General features: G+C 43.3%; 3 protein-coding genes across 9 annotated transcripts in view; 2 read left to right on the top strand and 1 right to left on the bottom strand.

Annotated features, from left to right (window-relative positions):
• Positions 1-2,022: 2,022 nt before the first annotated feature.
• Positions 2,023-4,879, top strand: srd5a3 (steroid 5 alpha-reductase 3). Its single transcript, XM_042056982.1, has 5 exons — positions 2,023-2,275; positions 2,775-2,926; positions 3,035-3,226; positions 3,722-3,844; positions 4,138-4,879. Exons 1-5 carry the CDS (start codon positions 2,061-2,063, stop codon positions 4,395-4,397), a joined length of 942 nt encoding a protein of 313 aa, XP_041912916.1. The 5' UTR covers positions 2,023-2,060; the 3' UTR covers positions 4,398-4,879.
• A 311-nt stretch (positions 4,880-5,190) lies between these two features.
• On the top strand, positions 5,191-13,685 carry tmem165 (transmembrane protein 165). The gene is made up of 6 exons (XM_042056983.1): positions 5,191-5,543; positions 6,688-6,913; positions 8,465-8,640; positions 10,969-11,148; positions 11,902-12,007; positions 12,144-13,685. The coding sequence occupies exons 1-6, from the start codon at positions 5,406-5,408 to the stop codon at positions 12,218-12,220; spliced, it is 903 nt and encodes a 300-aa protein (XP_041912917.1). The 5' UTR covers positions 5,191-5,405; the 3' UTR covers positions 12,221-13,685.
• Positions 13,686-18,133: 4,448 nt separating this feature from the next.
• The window catches only part of clocka (clock circadian regulator a), a 51,564-nt gene continuing 45,556 nt past the window's right edge, over positions 18,134-24,141 (bottom strand). For 5 of the 7 annotated variants that reach the window (XM_042056973.1, XM_042056979.1, XM_042056975.1 and 2 more), the window contains 6 exons: positions 23,900-23,992; positions 23,233-23,379; positions 21,909-22,229; positions 21,253-21,437; positions 20,307-20,643; positions 18,134-19,835 (listed from right to left, as the gene is read on the bottom strand). In XM_042056973.1, the coding sequence (XP_041912907.1) occupies positions 19,581-19,835; positions 20,307-20,643; positions 21,253-21,437; positions 21,909-22,229; positions 23,233-23,379; positions 23,900-23,992 (1,338 nt within the window). In that variant the 3' untranslated portion in view covers positions 18,134-19,580. The remainder of the gene's footprint in view (positions 19,836-20,306; positions 20,644-21,252; positions 21,438-21,908; positions 22,230-23,232; positions 23,380-23,899; positions 23,993-24,141) is intronic. The other 2 variants (XM_042056981.1, XM_042056980.1) reach the window with 1 other exon arrangement.

A 24,141-nucleotide genomic window follows, 5' to 3' on the forward strand; every position in this document is an offset into this window, starting at 1 on the left:
TGGTCTAGCCACAGGACCCTTTTCAACTTCTCTCCCCTACATACACAGCGCATTGTCTCATGAGGAAGCTTCTCCAACACACATATTGCACACTGCCCTCTCCCCACATACACAGCACACTATCCCATCTCCCCTGTCATCCCCCCAACACACACACCAAGACCCCTGGCAGTTGGGTTAGCCCCTTGAGCAGTGGATATGCCCAAGGTTTCTTCCTTGGTAAGGGAGTTTTTCCTTGCCCCTGTTGCTCTTGGGTGCTCCTTGTTGGTGCCGCCCCCCCCCCCCCCCCCTCAATTCCAATCCTCCCCCACCTTTCTTATGCAGCCCTTGCCACTTAATCTACTAAACCCCTCTTCTACTGCACTTTTTACCCCCCCACTTTGCACAAATAGGCTGACACCAGACATCATTTCACTGCATTTCTTACTTCCAGTAACTATATGCATGTGACAATAAACTTCCTTGTATCCCTTGTAACTTTACATCATGTCTAAATTAAATGTATTTTTTGCATGGTAGAGTTAACACAGGCATTTGTGAATGGAGTATTAAACTGTGGTCAAGTTTTCCTGAGCCCATACAATGATTTTCTTTACAATGCAGTGCCATCTGAGCTCCAGAAAGACTACGGCCATCCAATATTCAGCCCTGTCCCTTATTAAAAAGTTTCTCTGGATTCTCTAAATAATGACATTATGTATGCCTACTGTAGATGATGAAATCCTCAAATCCTTTGCAATTTAATGATAAGAAACATTATTCTTATATTGTTTCATCATTTGTCCACACAGGTTTACACAGAATGATGAATACCTCCACATATTTACTTCTAAGAGTCTCTCTGGGATGCTCTTTTTTTTATCCCCATTCATGGCTCCAGTTCACCTAGTTGTGAAATGTTGGCCTACTCTTTATGTTGACTTTATCATTACACAACTTTTCCAGCCTTTTGTTGCCACCGTAACTAACTTTTTTGAGACATGTTGCTGGCATCAAATTTATTATGTGCTTATATTTTCCATAAAATAGACAAATTTCTCTCCCTCAACAGTTGATATGTTATTTTTTAACTATTCTCAATTAAATATAAGGTTGACATGATTTATAAATCATAGCATTCTTTTTTTATTCACAATTTACAAAGCGTCCCAACTTTTTTGGAATTACATATGGAGCCTGATTGTATGCGACCTTTCTACACCAGTGATAGGCAAGTCATGAAAAAAATGTATGGTGTACATTACTCGTTTTATAAACAGAGCAGAGGCGACGTGGCTGATCTACAATGGTCAAGATAGACTATTCTTGGGAAATTTGGGATGTGAGCCCGACATATTGTATTTTATTTTGTAAGGTGGACTATTCTTTCTTGATCCTGCATGGAACGTGAAACCTTCTGTGTCTAAGGTCCACAACGTTTTCAAGTTCCTGTTGCAGTCGTTAGAAGGCGAGCCTAAACAAATATGCCTGGGTGTTCTTTGTTGTCTAGAGCTGGGTCCATCTGCACTTGTCCAAAAGTCCTGCTGCGCCTTTAACCTTGACACAGTTCAAAGACTAGTCTCTACAAATAAGTATGAATCTTCAGTGTATTGATGCATTTGTGTCAATACAGATTAAGACAGGGGATTTGTACACCTGTATAGTGTTGAAGGTCTTGCTGATATCAATTGCCTTGAAAAGCAGGGGATCTGTAGGCCTGTATAGGTGTTGAAGGTCTTGCTGATATCAATTGCCTTGAAAAGCAGGTCTATAATGTCTTGGAATAACAGGAAAGACGGAAACCATTAAAGTTGTTTACATTTTACCCTAAAATAGTTACATATTAATATGTGTGATTACCAGAGTGCTTGTCATGCCTGTGTTTACTTTGTGTCACGAATTTGATTTATAGTCCGTTATGAACACATTGTAGGCCTAAACTCTTTGGACCCATGCTGCCACCTGTTGTCTACTATTGGTTACTACCTCTCTGCAGCTCACGTTGTCGAAGTGGAACCATTGTTTCTGTTGTTCGAGCGAACAGTTTTGAATGCTGGACCAGTGCGTCGTAATGCATTACGATGCTTGGTGGACTCCGAGTGGTAGATGTGACATGGTTCTCACTGGGATTTAGCTTTTTGCTGGCCTTTTGTCTCCATAGGTTTTCACGTTATGTGCCTCAAAAATTTGAGAGATCTCATACATTTCAGCTTTTCCAGGATCTAATCCGATACGGGAAAACCAAAGCACAAATAAAGCGATCGGACCTCCTACGAGTCTTTGATGTTCCCAAAAGGTGACAGCAGCTACACCACTTTTCTCTGTTATTTTGCTGTGATGTGAAAGCATTGATTCTCAAGGCCAGGGTATGTCTGTCGTAGGTTGTTGCATTGTTGCTCAAAGATAATTGTTGCATAGAACAGTGACATTTCTCTTTTAGAGACAAACATGTACGTGAGGCCAAAGGTCTATAGGCCTATGTTGAATTATCCCCTTTCAACAGTTAAAAGGTTTGATAGGGACAAGACGGGGTAACAAGGCAGGCTACCATACCAAGTTTGACCTCTATTGCGTGTGTAGTGTACAGTTATAAGAGGGTGCTCTACAGGCCAGTAAACTATGACCTCACCTGACCTCCTCCCTGATTGTTAGACTGCATCGATTGACGTCAATATTCTTTTTTTTTTTTTTTAAATATTGTTTTGACATACTTACAGTATCATAGTGTGTAATAACCTATGTTGTGGTATATTCTTAGCTTAATGTCATTTTTCTAAATAACCTCTTCCCAATAGATGGTTCTGGCATTTCTACGCTGTCTCTGTTGTATGGAATGGGTTCCTCCTTACTTTGCTCCTCCGAGCAATTATGTCGGAGGAGGGTCTTCCAAAGTGGTTGGTTGACACACTGTCATTCCTGAAAGGTGAACAACCTAGCACAGCTACTGGTAAGTTACAAGTAATAATGCACTTGCAAGCAAACCTGTGCAATTTGAGGTTATTTGGTGGATTTCTTTTAAAAGCCAATTTAAGCATCTTGTTCGTTCTCCCATCAGATCGTCCATTGTCTGTCTGGATGGTTCACATTTTGCTATGGGTCCACTGTCTAAGACGTCTGCTGGAGTGCCTATATGTCAGCGTGTTCTCCAATGGAGTCATCCATATAGTCCAGTATGCATTTGGGCTGAGTTACTACATCTTTCTAGGCCTGACTGTGCTCTGTGTTGACATTTCACCCTCAGATGAAGGTGAGTTTACAATTAAACAATTGTCCGTAAGTAAGTGCCAAAGTGTTGTAAATAGACAGATGTCTGAGTTTAAACTTAATTCCAGTAAACATCTGATGTGTTATCTAGCTAAAGTAAATAGTAAATAACAGATATTACTGGTCTTTGATCAGATTGGCTTAGTCACGTATGAAGATGCTGTAAAATACTAGACACTCACACTTGACTGCATTACATGCCAATTACTCCTGCACCTAACAAACTGACAAACAAACCACTTCTGTTGCTTTGCGATGATTCTGATGTATGTCACTGAAGAACTACATTAATTGGAGGAAGAATGATGATCTGTTATCAATAAATGACTGAATGTATTGCTGTGTGTTTATTTTACGAAACCTTGCTGGTTAGGCTATATGTTGTAACCATGTTATAAAAGTATCATGCCTACTGTAACTGTTCAGCTAAAACCACGGTAAACCATGGCCTCAAATACCCACCTGCTGTTTTGTTCAGGCTCATCTCTGCTTAGCCAGCTGCAGTGGTACCATGTGGCTGGAACAGGGCTTTTTCTCTGGGCTTCATGGCTTCAGCACCACAGCCTGGCCCTGCTGGCCAGCCTGCGCACAGGAAACACAGGTAAGTGCCTGTCTAACACTGGATCTCTGGAGGAGGATAATGAGACATGAGGCGAAGCGATGAAAGGATATATTGGTTTTCTTATTTTATCATGAAGCTTGTGGATGTGTGTCAGATGTCCCTCATTTAACAATCTGTGGGTAGGGGAGACCATTCCGGATTGGGTAAAATAAAAATCATATTGTCTGTTGATTGACACTTTTTTACTTCCTTATGGGAGGGATTGTTTCCTCAAATAATGACCCCTAATGAATCATCAACATCTTATCCACTATCGTGCACTTCTTGTTCAGGTGCTGTGAAAACTCTTGCCCACCGTATGCCGCACGGGTGCTGGTTTGACCTTGTCTCCTGCCCACACTACTTTGCTGAGCTCCTCATCTACGTGTCCATGGCCGCTTGCTTGGGTGGTGCCTCAGTGACCTGGTGGCTTGTTGTGCTCTATGTCCTCTTCAACCAAACGCTCACAGCTCAGCTCTGTCATGAGTTCTATCGGAGCAAGTTTGAGGAATACCCGCCTCAGCGCAAGGCCTTCATTCCATTTGTACTGTAATTCAAACCTTCAGTGTTTTTGTTTGAAGTGAATATGAATATAACTTTGCTACTTGTTAACAATAATGCATAAATGTTGTTTTGAATGAAAATAAAGATTTGCCTATGTTTATCATGTAAAACACTCAGGTCAAAAGGAAGAAGAAACTGAGAGAGGGACTTTTACTACTGATAGTGATTGATAGCGCTTTTATATAAAAGTCTGTCAGGGGAATTGTTTAATAGGAATTTGCTGATGGACAGCAGCAGCTCTAGTGCACACTGAAAAATGCTGCGTGCCCCATGACTGCTGTGTCAACAGATGGTAGTAGACTACTAGAGGGCTCAGATGTCAATGTATCCCTGTCCTGAAATAAACCTTGCAAATTGTTTAACCTGCAAAACTGTCCATGGATTTAATAGGTAAATTGGTGCATTTTGAAGATCTCCAAAAGGTTTGCTAGTATGTCATAATTTATTGCAATAAATCTGCTTTTAACTTGGCAACCTGGCAATGCATGATTTATGGATAAACCGATAAAATCAATGTTCTGTTAATCAAATACCCCAAATATATCTGTTAATTTTATTTAGTAAAAATGAATGCTTTATTTTGTTTAATATATAGTAGGCTATAAAGGGTCAATGTAATGTAGTCTCACACATCCTTTCAGTACAGTGGGTCTGCTCTTTCCAGCTTGGCAACATTTTCCATGATGTACGTTAATGATAGGTAAAATGTCCAATAACCACATTGTGTTGATGTGACGTCAGAGCCATATGTACACGTCTTGAACTCAGAAATCCAATTATATCATTCGACGAAACACTGCCGCCCTCTCATAGGGGTAGCAAGTTCGTGTCCAGGCCAAAACCTCTATAGTAAACTTAGGGAAATGGAGAACTAATGGCGAAGTACCATGTAGCTTGTTGACGATCGGGAATAAGTCGAAAGAACAACTACACTCATTTATGTGCGGGTGTTCTTTTCTTACACGGTTATCTTTAGCACTGCTACGTTGTTTTGAAGATGGCTCTTAGTGCCGCTGGTTGGCATGGCGCGATCAGTTTGATCTGCGTCCTGCTGTCCCTCACAGTCGCGTTGTTTTCGGTCGGAGTTGTTGGGATTCAAGAGGAGAAACCCGCACAGGAACAACTGCCTGTGGAGGTACGTTTGAGATTGACGTTTATCGTGAAGAACAATTCGCTGGGCAGATGCCAAACGTTTTTTAACCAATACAGGACATACATTAGAGCTATATAAACATGCACTGGTAGCTAGCCAGCTAAAGTTAGCTACAAGCTAATGGTCCCTTGATCATCACCTGGCTAGCTAGCAATAACTAGCTGTTAGCTTACTGCGCTCTTGCCGAACATCGGCAAACTGGTTTGAATAAGCTCAGTGTGACATCTAAGTTGTAACAGGTTTTAATGACATTAAGTGGAATCGTCATCTGGGTTAGGTCAGCCAGGCCAGGAGCTATAACATAACATTGGAGTTGTGCTATGAATAACTAGCAGCTAGTGACACTGTTGATTCATTGTATTGTAACCTTAGTCGTCAGTTAACATTAATATTAGGCCTTTGGATTTGTACATTTGTACAGTTTTGAGACCTCAATCGCCGAATATTGATAGTTGAGTAAATACATGAATGCTGTTCGTAGTACGGTATATGTAGAATGACACGCATTGGAATGCTAATGTTATATTGGATGTCCACGTTGCTTCCTGGTTTAAGTCTGGGCGGCAATGAACTCGCAAAACTGGAATAGAATATATTTGTGTTATGATCGGTACCCAAAATTAATATTACCAATGCCTCTCAGTGGTGTAATGTAAAACAACATTTTATTGGCCTCGTGCAACTGAACTGACAACCTTATTAAGTTTATACCGGAATCTTTGTCATGCGTGCTGATATTGTGTGAGAAATATCAGACAATACGTTCCCACGTTCACTCACGCCTGTCATACTGCCGCTTCTTTGCATTGTTGCCTAGTGAAGTTAGTAGCGCCACACGTGTACTGAACCTCAAACTATAAATGCCCAATTTGGCCATTGATGATCACCTTTCTACTGCTCATTGTGTCGGTGGTATTCTCCACCAAAACGTTTATGCTCTCCCTTTTGAGTTCTCATAGCCTGCCCTTTTTTGTTAGTCATTGTTTTACACCCTTTAAGTACTTTGAGACCGGGTTGAAATACACACACCCAGACACATTGACAGTGACACTGACCTCACACACACACACACACACACACACACACCCATAACTGGTATTCTGTTTCTTGTCTGTTCACTTTTCAGAAAGCTCCCACAGGCCGACCCAATGGCCCAGTGGTCAGTCCCGACGACCCCAGCAAGGGGGAGCTGGGCTTCATCCATGCCTTTGTGGCGTCCATCTCGGTCATCATCGTCTCCGAGCTGGGAGACAAGACCTTCTTCATTGCCGCCATCATGGCCATGCGCTATAACCGCCTCACAGTCCTGGTGGGGGCCATGTTGGCTCTGGGGCTCATGACCTGTCTGTCAGGTGAGTGGTGACCCGTGGATGGTGCTTGGCTCAGATTAGAGTTTTTGTTTTATTATTACTGACACAGAGCACAGTTTCCTGCCTTTTGGCAGGAGATGATATTAACTTGCGAAACTGGCGATTGGCACCTTGCACAAATAGGATCTATGCTGTTATAAAGTGATAAGGTGGTCGTCTTGGCAGACAGCGTGCGGTCATCTGTGCAGGAGTGTGGTGTTGGAAAAGCAGCAGTTCAGTCTTCGTATAACGGGACAGGTTTTTGTCCAACCTTCTGGGACCATTTTTAGAAATGGCTGTGTTTGACAGTGGACGGAGACAAACCTCTGGTGACCCGACAGCATTACAGCCAGTGTTTCCTTGTACAGTACAGTAGCCATCCATAAAGGAAAGCACATATCAGAGGACGTTCTCAAATATTTGGAAATAGCCTAGTCATTGTCCTCCAGTCAAGCATAACCCAGTCAACCTTGTGATCTTGGTGTTTCTGTTACACTTGCATTAGATATGCTCATATAAGAATATACTATCTTTAAGATTTGCTTACCATAAAATGTAGCCTACTTCTGTTAGTTTTTGTAAATAATTAGTTATTTGTGACCGTGGCCTCCCCACACTTCTTCAATGTGATCAAAGCTTTTTGGTGGCACTAATAATAGAGTACCGAAGTGTTCTGTTCCGTTTCCATGACGGCACTTTCACTGGATCTAAACAAACTTTCGAACTGGCTTCCCAGGAGGATATCTTCTGTTGCCGGGAGACACTGCACATGCGGCATCATTTCTAGTTAATACAATTTTTATTTTAAATGTAGGCTATAGCCATTTAAATGTTTCTAAATGCTAAATGCTTAGCCACAAAATACGAATTCCCTGGCAGGTGTAGTAGAAGGAAATAAAATTCCAGTGGATATTTTATGTCTTATCAAAGACTTGCGGCTGTTAAGTGACATTTTTTGTGTATGAATTTTAATTCACACAGTCAGACCCAGTGTTAATCCATACATGTATGCCCTTTGTATTATACAAAACCTGATGTTATATCCAATTTAAGTCCTTAATCACATCCTTGGCGATCTTTCAATGACAACAGTGTGTAAACTTATGATAGAAGGCCTATTTATTCTCTTGGGACTCCCCTTTAGTCTATGGTTTATTTTTTGAGATTGCATGTTTAGCTACACTTCCTGTGAGGTCTCGCCCCAATACAGAGATGTGTGAAAGATTAGTTAATGTGAGAAATTGTTTCACACTCTTCTTGCCTCAGCATGTTTCTCACATATGCCATTGTTTTGTTGTATTGTTTTGTTTCTTGTGTAAATGGGGGATTGGGGATGAGAAAGAATGTCTTGGTGAAAGTTTGTGTGTGTTGCGTGCGAGCGAGAAGGGGGACTTATTTTTGCAACATCTCCTTTTTAAGTCCTCTAACAAGGCCTCGAACACATCCCCCTCCCTTTCTCCTACACACACATACTCACTCACACACTCACACTCACTCACTCTACCCTTGTTGTGTTCTTCATCACTCACGCTTCTGTGCCTGATGTCCCCACAGTGCTGTTTGGCTATGCCACCACTGTCATCCCACGTATCTACACCTACTACGTGTCGACGGCGCTCTTCGCCATCTTCGGCGTGCGCATGCTGCGCGAGGGCCTGCGCATGAGCCCTGACGAGGGCCAGGAGGAGCTGGAGGAGGTGCAGGCCGAGATCAAGAAAAAGGACGAGGAGGTGAGGTCACTTCCTCTTTTAGAGGCAGCCGCCGCTAGCTAGTCCACTTCCTCCTGGAAGTCCTGATCATTTGATAATTTGCGTCTTTACCAACTCCTGTCTCTTAACTGTATCTTCCTCTGATAAGGCCCATCACTTTGGTGCAGTCAGTTGTTGAATGGTTAAATGCATATATAAACATATAATTAGAATATAGCCGCAAGCGGCAATGGCGGGCCCGAGCACCTGCGGGCCGCAACCCGTGACATGTCGGAATCCAACAAAGCACCGACGTGGTGCGTTTGTGAAATGTACATATTTGATGCGTGTGCTATTTGTTTTTGTATTTTATTTTCTGCCACATGTACTTGCTTGGCCAGGTGGGGGCGCAATGCAAGGCAGGCCCATTGGGTGTCATCATAATCATAATATATATTAACCTGAGAAATTGCAGACCATTAATTTTAAGCAAAGAACATTTCTGATACACTTTTTGGTTGGCCAGATGGTGGCGCTATGTTAGACATGGAAATTAGACATGTGAATGTCATCACAATAATGATATCCAAATTTTGTGTAAACTTTCAGATCAATCACTTAAGGCATTGTCCATATCTGGCACATTTCCTGCTTGGCCAGGTGGTGGCGCTATGCCAGGCAGGCCCATTGGGTGTCTGGATATCATCATAATCATGATATCTATTAACCTGAGAAGTTTCAGACCATTCATTCAATGCACTGTGATTTATGACACATTTTCTGTTTATGTGGTGAGATATTAAAATCATATCAAATATATTACAACATTCCAAAATCCATTCACAATTTAACATCAGCGACATCTTGGCATAATGTTTGCCAAATTTCAAATGAATCTGACAAACCGTCTAGGAGGAGTTTGTTCAAATTGATCATGTGACATCAGGATAATTGTCATTCTTTCTGTTGCCAGTTGGTGGCGCTATGCCAAACATGCATTATGGGCATGTGAATATTATCATTAACATGGTCTTTAATGACCTGTGAAATGTAAAACATCTCAAGCCATGCATGGTGAATTATGACACATTTATTGTTTGTGTGGAAAGGTATTAAAATGAACAATTTCGCCATTTTGTCAAATTACAACATATCAAAAAAAGGCTTCACAATTTATAATCAGGAACATCTCGGCGTCATGTATACCAACTTTGACATGAATCAAATCAACCGTCTAGGAGGAGTACGTTAAAATTGATCATGTCCACAACGCACAAATTCTCAAATACCTCACTTCCTGTGGGCGTGGCTAATGGCATGTTAATACAAAAGTTGTTTGTTTTTGGGAGTTACATACACCCCCCAAATTTGGTGTGTGTATCTAAAACTATATGCCAACCACAAGTCACAGTGACATAAGGGGGCGCTAGCGAGTCTCTGGGCCATACCCGGGGCCAAGCTTTTTTACCTAGCTGCTTTGTGTGACACCTGATGTGTGTGCCAAATTTCAAGACTTTTCGATTATGTTAACCACCTCAAAATATTTGCCAACCACGGGATCAGTCACCTAAGGGGGCGCTAGCGAGTCCCTGGGCCACGCCCAGGGTCAAGCTCTTGTACCTAACTGCGATGCGTGACACCTGACGTGTGTGCCAAATTTCAAGAGTTTTCGACCATGTTAACCACCTGAAAAACAGGAAAGCAAAAAAGTGGAATAATAATAATAATAGTGAAAAATAATAATCCTTACAAAAACAATAGGGCCTTGCGCCCTTCGGTGCTCGGGCCCTAATAAAAAGGTATATTGTATATAGTGTACAATAACAATGAGGGACACTGTTCAATTATCTTTCCTTCAGAGCAATATCAATGATGACACTAATATCATAGGGATGCCATGTTTTGCATGTTTGGATGTTAAGTACTGGTATATGGAGTATTGCTCTCGTGCACACAGCACACATATTTGCATAGTTGTGCATTCGTAGTCTCAAATTTGCACTTGTTGCTTTCATAGTCAAAGGTACAGTTCATATAGGTAACCACACTTGCATGCAAACACACACACACACACACACACACAAACACCGACTTCTACAGAAACTGCAGCTATGCGTGAGCACAGACATTGGCACTTTGGATTGGGCGCTGAACAGAAATTTACTTCAGTCACCTCATGTTGCTAAAAATGCACAGTAAGTTCCCTTTACTTGTGCTAATACACACTGGTTACCCAACTGATCAGTACACAGATACTCACAGATTCTGAACACCAGGGCTTATTCTTACTGTTGTACCTGAAATCAAATAAATGCTTCAACATGGCATCTGTTGGTATCTCTTCACTGATTGGCTACCTCCCCCCCTCAGCTGCAGCGCTCCAAGCTGGCCAACGGGGCCCCGGATGTGGAGACGGGCTCGACTGCCGCCCCCCAGAGGGGCTGGAGGAGCATCATCTCGCCCATCTTTATGCAGGCCTTCACCCTCACCTTCCTGGCCGAGTGGGGCGACCGCTCGCAGCTCACCACCATCGTCCTGGCTGCCCGAGAGGTGAGGCTGAAACATCAGGGCAGCTCCACTGGTAGAACAGTTATATATAAGGGCCTGTGTCCACCAGTGGTGTTTTTTTTTAGCACCCTCAACTTCATTTTCAGAGCGCTTCAGTCAGGTTTTTATTGTTGTTTGGGTTACAACGTTTTTATTGGTTGTCGAGAGAGAAGCGACATTGAGGAGCCATCATTCTCTGTACCACTAACATTTTTAAGAATCTTTTTTTTTATGTCTTTGAGCATTGACCGGTCTCTTCAGATATTCCTATTAAAGGATAAATATAATTGTATATTATTTTATTCATCAAGTTTATTCTTACCAGTGCTAAAAAATGTATATGAACAAACTGACATAAAAAGATACTTTTACTATATAACACACTATTTCCTTAATGCTTTGCTTCATGGTTTGCTTCACAGTTCATTTGTGAAGTGTTTGTTGTAGGGTAATTTCCTGCTGATCTGGGGAGGGTTCCTGTAATATTTGGAGTTCTCTGTAAGAACTCTATAGTTAGCAGGATTTTTAGTCCACTTTGCAGCATTCACTGGGCTGGTGGAGTGGGCAGTATGCTTTGTTTTGTCTGCTGTCTCTCCCTTGGCGACAGTGGAATTTTCACTAAGTACCAGTATTTGCGTGCCCTTGAAATCGCCATGCTGATTAGGAGACAGAGTAGGCCAAAGGGATCTTTGGCAAGAAGATTGTAGCAAATTTTCCTGACTTATTGCCTGATCTTTATGGTGGTCCATCTCCCAGGATCCTTTTGGAGTCGCAGTGGGCGGGACCCTGGGGCACTGCCTTTGCACAGGGCTGGCCGTGATTGGTGGACGGATGGTCGCTCAGAAAATCTCCGTCAGGACTGGTGAGATTTATTGCACGCATGCATCAAACGCAAATCACATGAATGCACATTTCTTGTTTATACTGTGTTGTAATGTGGACTTACAGGATGGGAGGTTGTCAGTGCCTTGACTAGTGTTTGCGTTTCCCATCCACAGTTACAATCATTGGAGGTATCGTCTTCCTCGCCTTCGCCTTCTCGGCCCTCTTCATAAGACCTGATGCTGGGTTCTGATTGGAGCGCGGGGTAGTGGGTTCCTCTTGTAAATAACTGTTCGACTCAACAGCGTTCCTACGGAGATGGGATATACTCCTGAACTGTGTATGTGTTTTAAGTATGATTGAACGTGTGGAAGGATGTTTAGGAGTGTTATTGTGTGTATGTGTAAAGTGAGATGTGTGTATGTATAAAGTGAGGTGTGAGTGTGTGTGTGTGAGTGTTTAAGCGTGTGTCTTAATGAGCCGTGTGGCTCTGAAACTCTGAATGCTACTGCCCACTTTGGCGGGCGCCCAACAGTACTCTACTCGGCATCCTCTCTCCAGCCCCCAGCCTCCTTCTGCATTCAGACTGCAGTCCTGTCTCCACAGAACGCAGTGGTTCTGACGTGATCATACAACATCAGAACTAATCGTAGTCTTTCATTACAACCTCCATCTCACCACCCTCCTCAACCACACACACACACACACACACACACACACACACACACACACACACACACACCCTCCGTCCCTAGTGACACTATGTGAGCCCAGAGACTGAGCTGGAAGAACTCACTGCAGCCGTTACTGTTGACCTCCCTTTTGAAGTGTATGAGCTCCAGTGTTCCTGTGGCTCTCTGGCCAAGCCCCCCTGGCCTGTGCTCTGGACACCACTTCTGAGCTACCTGCCATTTTAAAACCCTACTCCGCCGCAGTAATGCCTCCAGACCTGGTCGTGGTCGCCGTTGTCCTTGTGTCTCCAACATGGCCGCCAAGTGCAGTCAAAACGTGTACACCCTTAACTCTGGCAAGACTGTAATTACATCGTCAGTTATGTTTTTGTTTTTTTAAACGTGATGGCTAGCTTGCACACAAATATTTAGCATTTAGACTGCCTTGTTCTGGTCAACTCTGTCTACATTCCTGTACTGTACATACACAAGTATGATCCAGAGACACATTCGGTTGAAAGTACTGTCGTGTGAAAATACTTTCTGCCGGTTGTCAGAATACTCTAAGCGGCTGGGGCTGGGGGGTGCAGTTGGGAGGCGATGTTTTTTGGGCCAGTTCTTCAATCATGTCTTCTACAGACCTACTATATACACACGTACTGCCAGCGAAGCAAGAGGACAACCTATGTTGATACATTAAAGAGTGGTTGGCGACCTGCGTCAACCAGTAAGTGAAATACCATAAACCCGTGAGTGATTTTATTTATTTATATCCTCCCATGAGCACAGATGTGATGAGATTAAAATCGTTTTGGATGAATGTGCCCTTTGATTACTTTGGTCTGTGGTTTTTGTTAGTTTTTTTATTTTACAGAAAGTACTGTAGATATTGGGAAGAGATTACTTTTTTTCAGGACGATTGGACAAACCAGTCAATATTTGACAGTGTGTCCCACTTTGAAGGTGACCGGTGTGCTTTTGAACAGATTAAGTTTGATTTAAAGACTCTGAGCCCCTGTAAATAGTCAATAAAACCTGTCAGTCTCAGCCATGTGTCCTGTGTGTGCTTTCTCAGGATCTACTCTGGACCAATCAGTGTACAAATCATAGTGAAGTGTCCCTCCCACTTGTTTCTCAGGATCCACTCTGTAGACCAGTCCGTGTGTTGGTGCTTTCATGCTTAAGTTGATTTGAGGCTAGTATTATGCACCAAAAAGTACTAAAGAGTATGTGATCTTGAAACAAATTAATGATTTACTTAAGTACTTTTCTTTTGTTTTTCACTACACTAAGTGTATTTACCCAAGACAATGAAACCCCTCTTAACTAAGTATATGGCTTACTTTTCCAAAACTAGCCAATTGGTATATCAAATTGAAAGGGCTTTGCATTATACCAAGGAATTAAACTGGGAACTAACAATATGACAGACATGATGATTGGCAACTACTTGTACTTTTGTATCAAACTTCACAGCCAGACTTTTTTCAATATAGGTTTATTTTTCAAAATTGAATAAGGGGGGCAAACAGCATGGTTTGCTTAAAAAGGATCCATAATGGGTGTTTTTGTTAATTATGTAAGAATGGCCTGGCTCGTGAAATGAACCAGATGCAGCACACTCCTATACAGTGATAATACAACTCCGTTTGGTAAGTAGGCAACGAAAATAACAAACGCCTTCGATTTGAATTGATTTCGCCACCCTGGTCTTTATTATAGTTGTCACTTTTTAATCAAGGTAGGCAACAAACTTTAAAAAAAAGATGACTAACTACGGTGCTACTTAAAATGTTTGTTTTTATTTATTTGTTTTTTTTTTATGTGCACTGACCAGATCAATTTCATGAGCCAAACACAAGTGTTCTGCAAAGAACGTCACACATACGAAGATTAAATGATAGCAAGATAGAGAACACTGATAGACATTCAGAACTTCTACTGCGTACATCAGAACTACAGAACAGTTAAACATGATTTACCATCTCCTCTGTATGGGCTTTCCATCAGAATATTACAAAATAAAAATAAAAAAACAAAATGAACAAATTCGTTAGGGTTTTTAGGCTTGTTCTCAATCTTCTTTACATCTCTGGATAGAAAATACTTGCAATCATTTCTTTTGTCATCACCTGACCAAAGGGGAAAAGTGTCGTATGTGAGCATTTCACAAATTAAGGGATATCTGGTTTCTGGTGATTTTAAAAAAAAGGGAAAAAAAGGAGAATACAGAAGTGGCTGATTTGAGAGGACAATGTGCAAGTTTACAGGTACATCTCACTGATGGGTCCAGTCAAAGTAGTCAACAATAGGATGCATGAGACAAACACCAAACACTACAGAGAAGAGTGGATCTTAGTATCCCAACATCCAAATGAAGAAAATGGCAAGAGAATGACAAAACCAGGAATCTCACACAGATATCTCCATTGTGACTGGACTAGGGATAGTGATGATTTGAGCATTCATTTACGTGAACACAAGGTGGTGCTCTTTTTTGCTTTTTTTTTGCAGAGAGATGATGAATCCCCATTTAATGCAGCATTATAGGCAGTATTGACCAAATCTACCACCCAGTCAGCTTGTCTGGAGTAAATAGAAATGAGGCCAATTAACAAATCAAACACATGAATGAAATGACATTCTGGAAAGGTCTTGATCTGAAAAAAAAACAGCACTCTTAGATGTGAACAATAACAGTGGAGGTTTAAAAAGAGAGATCAGACTCAAAGTGTGATTTGCTTTGATAAGTGCATTTCTGATACACCTACTGTATGCATATACTCAGACCCCACCAGCGACCTTTCAACTACACAGACACTTCAAAACAGCCACTTCCTGAATTGAACTGCATTGTGGGCAACAAATTAAAGCCAGTTCTCCAGTGTGTCACAGTTTGTTTAAGTCCTCAATGTATAGTCACTCTATAGGGTTGAGTTCTTTAAGGTCCCTTTCTGTAAAAACATAAACAGCTCTATACTACAATTAAAACTTGTCTATATATCCATATATCCATCAGCATGGCTTGGTCATAGAAAAATAACGCCTTTTTTTGATAATTTGTACATGTCTGTTCCTTAAATATATTATATTAGGTTTTCAGCAGCTAAAATGCATTCATGCTAACCATTTGCTGTAAAGCTATGTAATACTGCACTACATTCATTCAAGCTAATACCTGGCCTAGCTCAGGTCTGGGTTTAAATTCATAACCACATTTGGGGTATAACATAGATCCAAATCTGAAAGGTTTGATAATTCGAACAAAAGTGTTTATATTTGAGATATAAAAATATCCATAAATCAAAAATGCTAGCTTAAGTAGTGTCCCACCTTACCCCAACAGAGGGGCTTGCCACAAATGACTGGTGACTAAACATTGGGCTTCAGTTAAAACCAAAATCCTGATTCAGCATCATCACTGCATTTACATGCTACATCTCTGGCAGGACATCTTAACATTATGGCACCGTTTCCTGTACATACATTAAGCCATAGCTTTTTCTCTAGAGATATCCACTGAAGTTCTCTTTCAGTCTAGGACTAGGCTTAATCCATGTATGGAAAATAAGCCCTATATATGTGGTTTTAGCTGACCAACAAAAAGACCAAATCGCTCTCCTGTCGAAACTACACAAAGAGAGATAGCTCGCCTTCTGTACGAAGTACTGCATCCGGAACCTTAATTGGGTGAGGCTAACGTTGTGACGTCCTACTGCAAGAATGACTCGAGAGGACACATATACACCCTCTGTGAGCATTATACACATTCAAACGGTTAAGATACTGCATCTCCCATGGACTCAGATATGGATAACAAAACAATCAGTCCACTCCAAGTGTCCCAAGGACCCACATGACCACTTCAAGAATCTCTTACGTAAGCCACAGACTTGAGCCCACCTAGACAGTGTAACGGTTCTCTCACTCCTGACCCCTGATTGTCATTTAACTACAAAGGGCTTCAACAGACACAAAATGTAGGGCTACACTCAGCATTGAGGACTACCACCTGACCACCTGAAGGGTAAATCATAAGAGAGAGAAAGAGAGAATTGGGAATTGAAGGGGGGCTGCGAGGTTATAGTAGCGGACCGCCTCGTCCTCCATCACCACAACGTGGTTACCTTGGCGACTGAACACGTAAAAAAAAAAAAAAGGTTTGACAGTGACCCAGAAACAAGGTCACTTTAACGACCCAAAGGCTGCTTCTGTGGGTAGCTCATTCTGCTCCCTGTGACTCATCTGAAACAGTGACCGATCAAACGCCTGCTGCTCGGAGGCATCACAATGGCCTGCAATTACTGTGTGAGGCATTTTCCCTCGTCCCACCGAGACGGTGCAAGAAAACAAAAAAAACAATTAATTTGGTCAGGAGATCTACAGCAATGTAGTGTTGGGAGATAAATCTACTGCCTAGCTTATTCTTGTCTCTGATAAGGACACAGTATTTGTCAAGTGTGAAGAGCAAGGCTATAGGTTTATTGCACATTAATCAGAGAATCCAAAAGGGAATCTTTCTAGTGTGTGTGTGTGTGTGTGTGTGTGTGTGTGGGGGGGGGGGGGGGGGTTATACTGTATGAAAAAGAGGACACAGAAACTTTTAAAGCTTTTGCTATTCCAATATTATAAGTGCTATATGTCTATGACCATAACAAGTCAAAGGAGTCATTTAATGTCTCCTACTGAGGACCTCCAATAAGGAAGCAGGCGGGCCAACATTAAGGCCACTGTCACCTATTTGTGAGAAATCAATTTAGCACTCTCCTGCAAGAGTGGTGTTGGGAATGACAACACAGATTCAAAGAGATTTAGAAGCTATTCTGGCGCCATTAGAACTCTGCTATTGTGGTCTAGTTACATCAGGCCACACGCACCTGGGACAACTGAGTCAGATTGGGACTACATTACTAAGAATATACTGTGCAAAGTCACACATGGACGTGTGCTGAATTATTACCATAAATGAGGTTTGGTTTGTTAAGGTAGATATTGTTGTTGAGTACTTGTAGCTACACTTAAGTACATAATAATAATAATAATAATAATAATAATAATAATAATAATAAGCTGCACTACTGTGTGAAATCATAAGGTCTGTATTAAGGTGTTTGTCTTTTTTTTTTTAAATCACTAACTTACAACAGTCATGCCTTGGCACTATTGTATAGATCATGAACATCACACTCATTCTTTCCAAAACCCTCGCGACTTGATCAGTTTTTTCGGCAAACTCCTGTAAACATTCAGATGAGGTCCGCTGACACCTAAAGCCATCTGCACTAACCTTATCATCTACTGTGAATGTTAACAGAAACTGTATAGTATGGTGGCAATTCAACACCATACGATGCATTAAGTAATCCATGAACACACACACACACACACACACACACACACACACACACACACACACTCACACGGTACTCACACGTACACACACATGTACACACACACACACACACACACACACACACACACACACACACACACTCACAGGTACTCACACGTACACACACACGTACACACACACACGTACACACACACACGTACACACACACACACTCACAGGTACTCACACGTACACACACACGTACACACACACACACACGCACGCAAACACACTCACTCACTCCATGAAACAATGCCATCTGATCTGTATCTGTGTATACTAATTAAAAATGTTGAATAATATATCTGTACTATATAAACCAATGCCATATATATTTACTTTTAAAAATCTGTTCCATTTCCATAAAAAAAAAACTCAACAGTACTAATAAATTATGTGTTTGAGGACAAAACAAACTGTGACACAATTTGTAAAACCAGCAGTGCCTGCTTTTCAGACACATACACACTAATTCACATACAAACACACACACACACACACACACACACACACACACGCACACAACCCACAAGGAAAAGCAAGTCTGTGAACAATATCAGCCATTAAGCATGTTAAGTTCTCTTTTTTTCTTTGAATACTAGAAAAAAAGTATATTCAAAGCTACAAATAACAGACTAGGCTTTTCATGTCATGCATTATATAAAATATTAGTTTCTCTGTCCTTGTATCCATATATTTACAGATTATTTTACAGGTGTTCTGTACAATAAAAGTTCAATCCACATGACATTCTTAAAAATATTTTCTGACCCATAATTACTTTGACATGAAAAAGAAAGAAAAGGAGCAACAGAGAGAGAGAGAGAGAGAGAGAGAGAGAAGGAGAGAAGAGAAGAGGGGTGAAGAGGGAGAAAGCAGTCGTCTGCTCAGCAGGACCTCTTTGAAGCCCAGATGATTCGCTTCAGCCCAGTGTCTGAAACGGTCTGCATAAATTAAACCTGTGAGAGGTGACGGGCACACAAGATACCAGGGACGAGAGAAGAGAGGGCAAGAGGCTTGCCAGGTGGACAGCCCACGCAGTGGATGTCTCCGGCAGTGGACGATGCCAGTGCAGCAGCTCTCGAGCGGGATTCCACGACCGAGACAGGCGGGCCACCGTCACTCCTCAGGTCACAAGCTGACCGAAGGGTCCAACGTGTAGCGCAGCCACGTGTTCCTGGAACATTCCAGAACTTGCGTCCAGGCAGGCAGGCATCCTGAGGAGGATGGCGGGGTGGGGTGAGGCAGGGATGGTGACACGGGCAGGGGGTGGGGGCAGAGGCCAAAACCTCCATCACCCGTCCCCCCCCCCCACACACACACACACACACACACACACACACACTCCCCTAGAGTCAATGCAGGAAGAGGGCCGGGTGGTCTAAAAAGACGAAACAGTATTCATACTGTTAGCTTTGAAAAAAAAACAACAAAAAAAAACAATACCCAAATGACCCTCTCCACTGTCAATCACCAACTAACGTCTCTCCTCCACCACAACCACCACCATCACCCTCACCACTGTGCATCCTGCAGCCCCTTAAGCCAGGCTACTGCGTGGGTGCATTGGACCGGTCCGACATGCCGTCTACTCTATGTGACTGCTGCTGCTGCAACTGTTGCTGTTGCTGCTGGAGCTGTTGTTGCTGTAGCTGCTGCTGCTGCTGTTGCTGTTGTTGCTGTTGTTGTTGCTGCTGCTGCTGCTGCAGCTGTTGTGTGGTGGTGAAGGCCCCCTGCTGCTGCAGAGGAAAGGCAGCCTGCAGGATGAGCTGGGTGGACTGGTTACTATGGAGCAGCCGAGGGGCCTGTGGGAGAGGACAGAGGCGTCAGACACCTGGATATGGAACAGACAGACATCCCCTTCACTAAAAATGTTTGGATTTGCTAAGTTAGCCTTACTTTTTTACCATTGAGTTCATCTTACTACTACCAATTATAGTAGATACAAATAACCAGTGTAGTCTGTGCTCAATTCAGGGCACTGAATATGTAAACCGTATAACAAGGAAGAAAAGAGCAACCTTTGTAACACACTGATTTGTGCCACGCACTCATTGACCCAGTAATCTATGAACCCACTCCTGTTCTGAAATACTTTTCTTCTTGACCTTCTTCTTTGCTTGACAACGTGTCTTTCTAGGTGGACTGACTGACCCAGAACCTATATTCTGTTCACAAACTCTACTGTCAACATGGACAGCCAATAAGAGTAAAGTTCTAAGATGAGTAGGATATGGCTTAGAGCGCACTATATCTACGGGCGGGTCCAGACTGACCTTTGACACGCCCGGCCCCCTGGTGGTCACCTGCAGGAACTGCGTCTGCTGTTGAGCCAGCTGCGCCTTGGCCTGACCCTGCTGCTGCTGCGCGGCTGCTACTGCTGCCTGCGTCTGCGCCTGCTGCTCCTGCGCCTGTTGTTGTTGCTGTTGTTGTTGTTGTTGTTGTTGTTGTTGCTGGGTCGGTTGCTGGGCGATGCTGATGGTCTGCGGCTGGCCCTGCTGCGGCGCGAACGCCGTCACCACCTGGCCCATGAACATGGTAGTGGGCACCATGACGCCGCAGGCCATCGGACCGGTCACCAGCTTTGTCAGCAGCTGAGGGCCCGCTGGAAACCTGAGGGATAGAAAGATGAAGAGAGAGGGAGAACAGAGAGGAGAGAGGGGTACAGAGGGGGAGGTAGAGAGAGAGAGAGAGAGAGAGAGATAGAGAGGAGAGGAGAGAGAGAAAAGACAGAAGGACAGAAAGAGAAACAAAGAGAGTGTGTGTAAGGGGAAGACAAGAAAAGGAAAGAGAGATGGAGGAAGGAGAGAACAAGGTAGAGAGGGAGAGTTCATGAGAAACAACACAGAAAAAAAAGACACCTCTTTGTAAAGCAGAAAGCTGCTCTCAATCAAGTGCCCATGTTGGAGAGCACACAAGCGGCTCAGAGACAGCTCTTTGTGAGAGCGCGGTGATCTCTGAGAGACCCCGTCATGTTGGCTTAGCATCACTCTCTGTCTCTTGGCCATGTGGGTTGGGACATCGATTGGAATGTCCACATCAGCCTTTGGCACACACTGTGTGTGTGCGTGTGTATGGGCGGCACAGAAGTGTGTGTGTGTGTGTCTCTTGGCCATGTGGGTTTGGACATCGATGAAAACAACCACACTCAGCTCCCAGTGGTACCGTGTGTGTGTGTGTGTGTGTGTGTGTGTGTGTGTGTTCTGCGGTTCCGGTGGTTACCGGATCTGCCGGTCCTGGGAGAAGGTGGCGACGGCGGCACCACTGGGGCTGTTGGTCTGCGCCAGGCTGGTGGAGATCTGCACCACGTTGGCCTGCGCCTGCTGCGACGGCTGCACCATCATCATGGTGTTGTAGAGGGAGGCCGGCAGGGCACCCTGCGGGGACTGCAGCTGGTGGGACGGCCGCTGCGGTTACACACCAGAGAACAAACACACACACACACACACACACACAGGTCAACACCGGAGAAGATCACCACATGACATGACATGAGTCATCTCTGAATAACCCCAGTGTATGAAATGCCCTATACAAATAAACAGACAAGAGAACAATCACATGTGTCAACACCTGAGAAGATCATGACATCACCTGAATTATCTCTCAATTTATCAATGTTCCCTTTACATTCATTTAAGTACAAATAGTTAACAATAATTAAAGTGCACATGCATAACAGTATACTAACTGTTAGACTAACTACTAATTCTTGATTACATTTGATTCATTATATTCTTCGGTACAGGGTGAAGACAAAACCGATATATACATGGACCAACAACCAAGATAAGCATTAGCAGCACAGGATCTGGGTCATAGCTGTTCTGTGGCGGGCTGCCTGTAGGGGGCTCCTGGGGGCGGTGAGTGGCGTGTACCTGTGTGAGGGTGGCGCTCTGATCACGCAGGAGGTTCTGCGGCTGAGCCTGGGCTTGCTGCTGCTGCTGCTGTGGTTGTTGTTGCTGCTGCTGTTGCTGTTGCTGTTGCTGTTGCTGTTGCTGCTGCTGCTGCTGCGGTTGTTGTTGCTGTGGTTGTTGTTGCTGTTGTATGACGTGATGGGTGGCCGTGAGGCCGCCCTGGAGGCTGCCCGCTGGCACCACCTGGCCCTGCATGGTGAGAGTGCCTGCCTGCAAGGCTGTCCCCTGAGTCAACTGCACCGAGCCCAGGTTGAGCCCGCTAGCACCAGGCTGGAGAAACATCTAAGAGAGGGGGAGAGAGAGAGAGAAAAAAACAGAAAGAAAGAAAGAAAGAAAGAAAGAGAGAGAGAGGAGAGGGAGAAGGAGAGAGAGGGAGAGAGAGGAAATAAGTATGCATAGTCTACCACAAACAGATTTTGCTGATGGTTGGATTAGTTTCATCCAGCCATATCATCAGACAGTAAGAAAATAATGTATTGGGTTCAACAAAGCAGCTCTGTTCTCTTTCATTAACGCCAAGGAGAGTGGGACGCTTAATAAGCTGGAACTGTTTACTCTAGGAACCAAGGTGATTTGAGGGAAAACACCTGCTAGCATATGTTTGAAGGGTAAATCACTACAGACTTGCAGGGGTGTGGGTTATGTATGCATTCCACAAGAACTATACGTACACTAGCGGTCAAAATTCCATTATAGACAGAATACCAGCTGAGATCAGTTGCACTGTTTTTTAATCAGGGCAGTAGTTTTTAGATTACATTATATGCTTTCATAATAGCAAAAGGGTTCTCAACTGTGCAATTATGTAAGCACCTAATGTAATCTTAAAACTGCTGCCCTGATTAAAAAAAACAATGCAACTGATCTCAGGTAGTATTCTGTCTTTAATGGAGTGGAATGGAAATTTCTAAGTGACCCCAAACTTTTGACCGGTAGTGTATATAACTCTTGTGCGATGATGTATGAATAAGAGTTTCATGCAGTTGGTGTAATCAGTTGTGTGAGGGAAACCCTATAGCCTTACTTTACCAAAACATCAGAGATCATTAAAAGAGTGTAAGTAACTACTGCCTAATGAGGCCTAAATATTCACAAGCGATAAAATTACCATTACCACTAATTTTCAGACAACAAGCTTGTATTGAAGAATCAATTAATTCCATTTCAGTTTCGTCTCTCAAAGGTTACCATTTACAGATTCAAATCATTAATTTATAAAAAACAAAAACAGAGGTAACGTTAGTGTTGAGCTTCTGGCCTCCTGTCAGTAGGGGGCAGCACTCACCTGCAGGCCCTGTCCCTGCACCCTTTGCAGCTCCTCCTGGATCTGGCGCAGCTCTTCCTGCTGCCGCTGGATGTTGGCCTCGATCATGCGCGTGCGCTGCTCCAGCTGGTCCTTCAGGTGCTGCATGGCGTCCAGCTGAGTGGTGAACTGCAGCCACATAGCCAATCACAAGAGCTCATTAGCATCACATGACCACTTTAGGCGGTGAAGTAGACAAGTTGAAAGGTCAAAGAGGTCAGCTGACGACAATACAAATGGTGGTGGTGGTAGTGGTGGGCATTGGAGGTTAGCTCAGGTCATAAGACACAGAAGAGTGGGCAATAACAGGGTCTTATGACCGGACCATAACAGTGTAGTTGAAAACATGTGACCCAGATATGGGATGTGTAACGTGAGCCCAGCTCTGACTTGAGAGGTCATGGAGTGAATAACACTGCTAGAAATACAACAGAATCAAAGGCTAGAGAGTTAGCCAGTCGCCAGCCACATCACCACAATAATAGAAAGCTGTGCTCTTGTCTTCCAAATGAGCGAGGCAAGAGGCACAATTTGTGCCTGACTCTCGAGGTGCACCTTGGAGTGGAAAACGGCTTCCTTCCCCTGACTGTCTGTAACCTGCCATTATTTTTGGCGCTCCACAGAAGAAGCCCCCCCGCTCCCTGCTTACCTGCACAGTGGGCTGGAGCTGTTGCTGTGGCTGCTGTTGCTGGGAGACCATCGACGTGGCCATCGTCTGCGCCGTGTTTTGCGAGCTCATCGACTGTAATTGGAGACCAAAAAAAGAATATGATGGGTCTCAGACGCAGAACGAAAAACCTCACAAATGCAAATTAAAAATGGTGCATATAATAGCTTGTTATATTAGTTTGAGTCTATTATTCCTCTGAGCCACAAGAAGCGCTGTGTTTG

This window comes from Alosa sapidissima, chromosome 12, assembly GCF_018492685.1.
Source record: "Alosa sapidissima isolate fAloSap1 chromosome 12, fAloSap1.pri, whole genome shotgun sequence".
Classification (NCBI taxonomy): domain Eukaryota; kingdom Metazoa; phylum Chordata; class Actinopteri; order Clupeiformes; family Clupeidae; genus Alosa; species Alosa sapidissima.

Coding starts and splice junctions, on each gene's coding strand:
- srd5a3 (XM_042056982.1), top strand. CDS start 2,061: ATGCTTGGTGGACTCCGAGTGGTAGATGTGACATGGTTCTCACTGGGA. Junction 2,276..2,774: donor GTCTTTGATGTTCCCAAAAG/GTGACAGCAGCT, acceptor TCTTCCCAATAG/ATGGTTCTGGCATTTCTACG. Junction 3,845..4,137: donor CCTGCGCACAGGAAACACAG/GTAAGTGCCTGT, acceptor CTTCTTGTTCAG/GTGCTGTGAAAACTCTTGCC.
- tmem165 (XM_042056983.1), top strand. CDS start 5,406: ATGGCTCTTAGTGCCGCTGGTTGGCATGGCGCGATCAGTTTGATCTGC. Junction 8,641..10,968: donor TCAAGAAAAAGGACGAGGAG/GTGAGGTCACTT, acceptor TCCCCCCCTCAG/CTGCAGCGCTCCAAGCTGGC. Junction 12,008..12,143: donor GAAAATCTCCGTCAGGACTG/GTGAGATTTATT, acceptor TCCCATCCACAG/TTACAATCATTGGAGGTATC.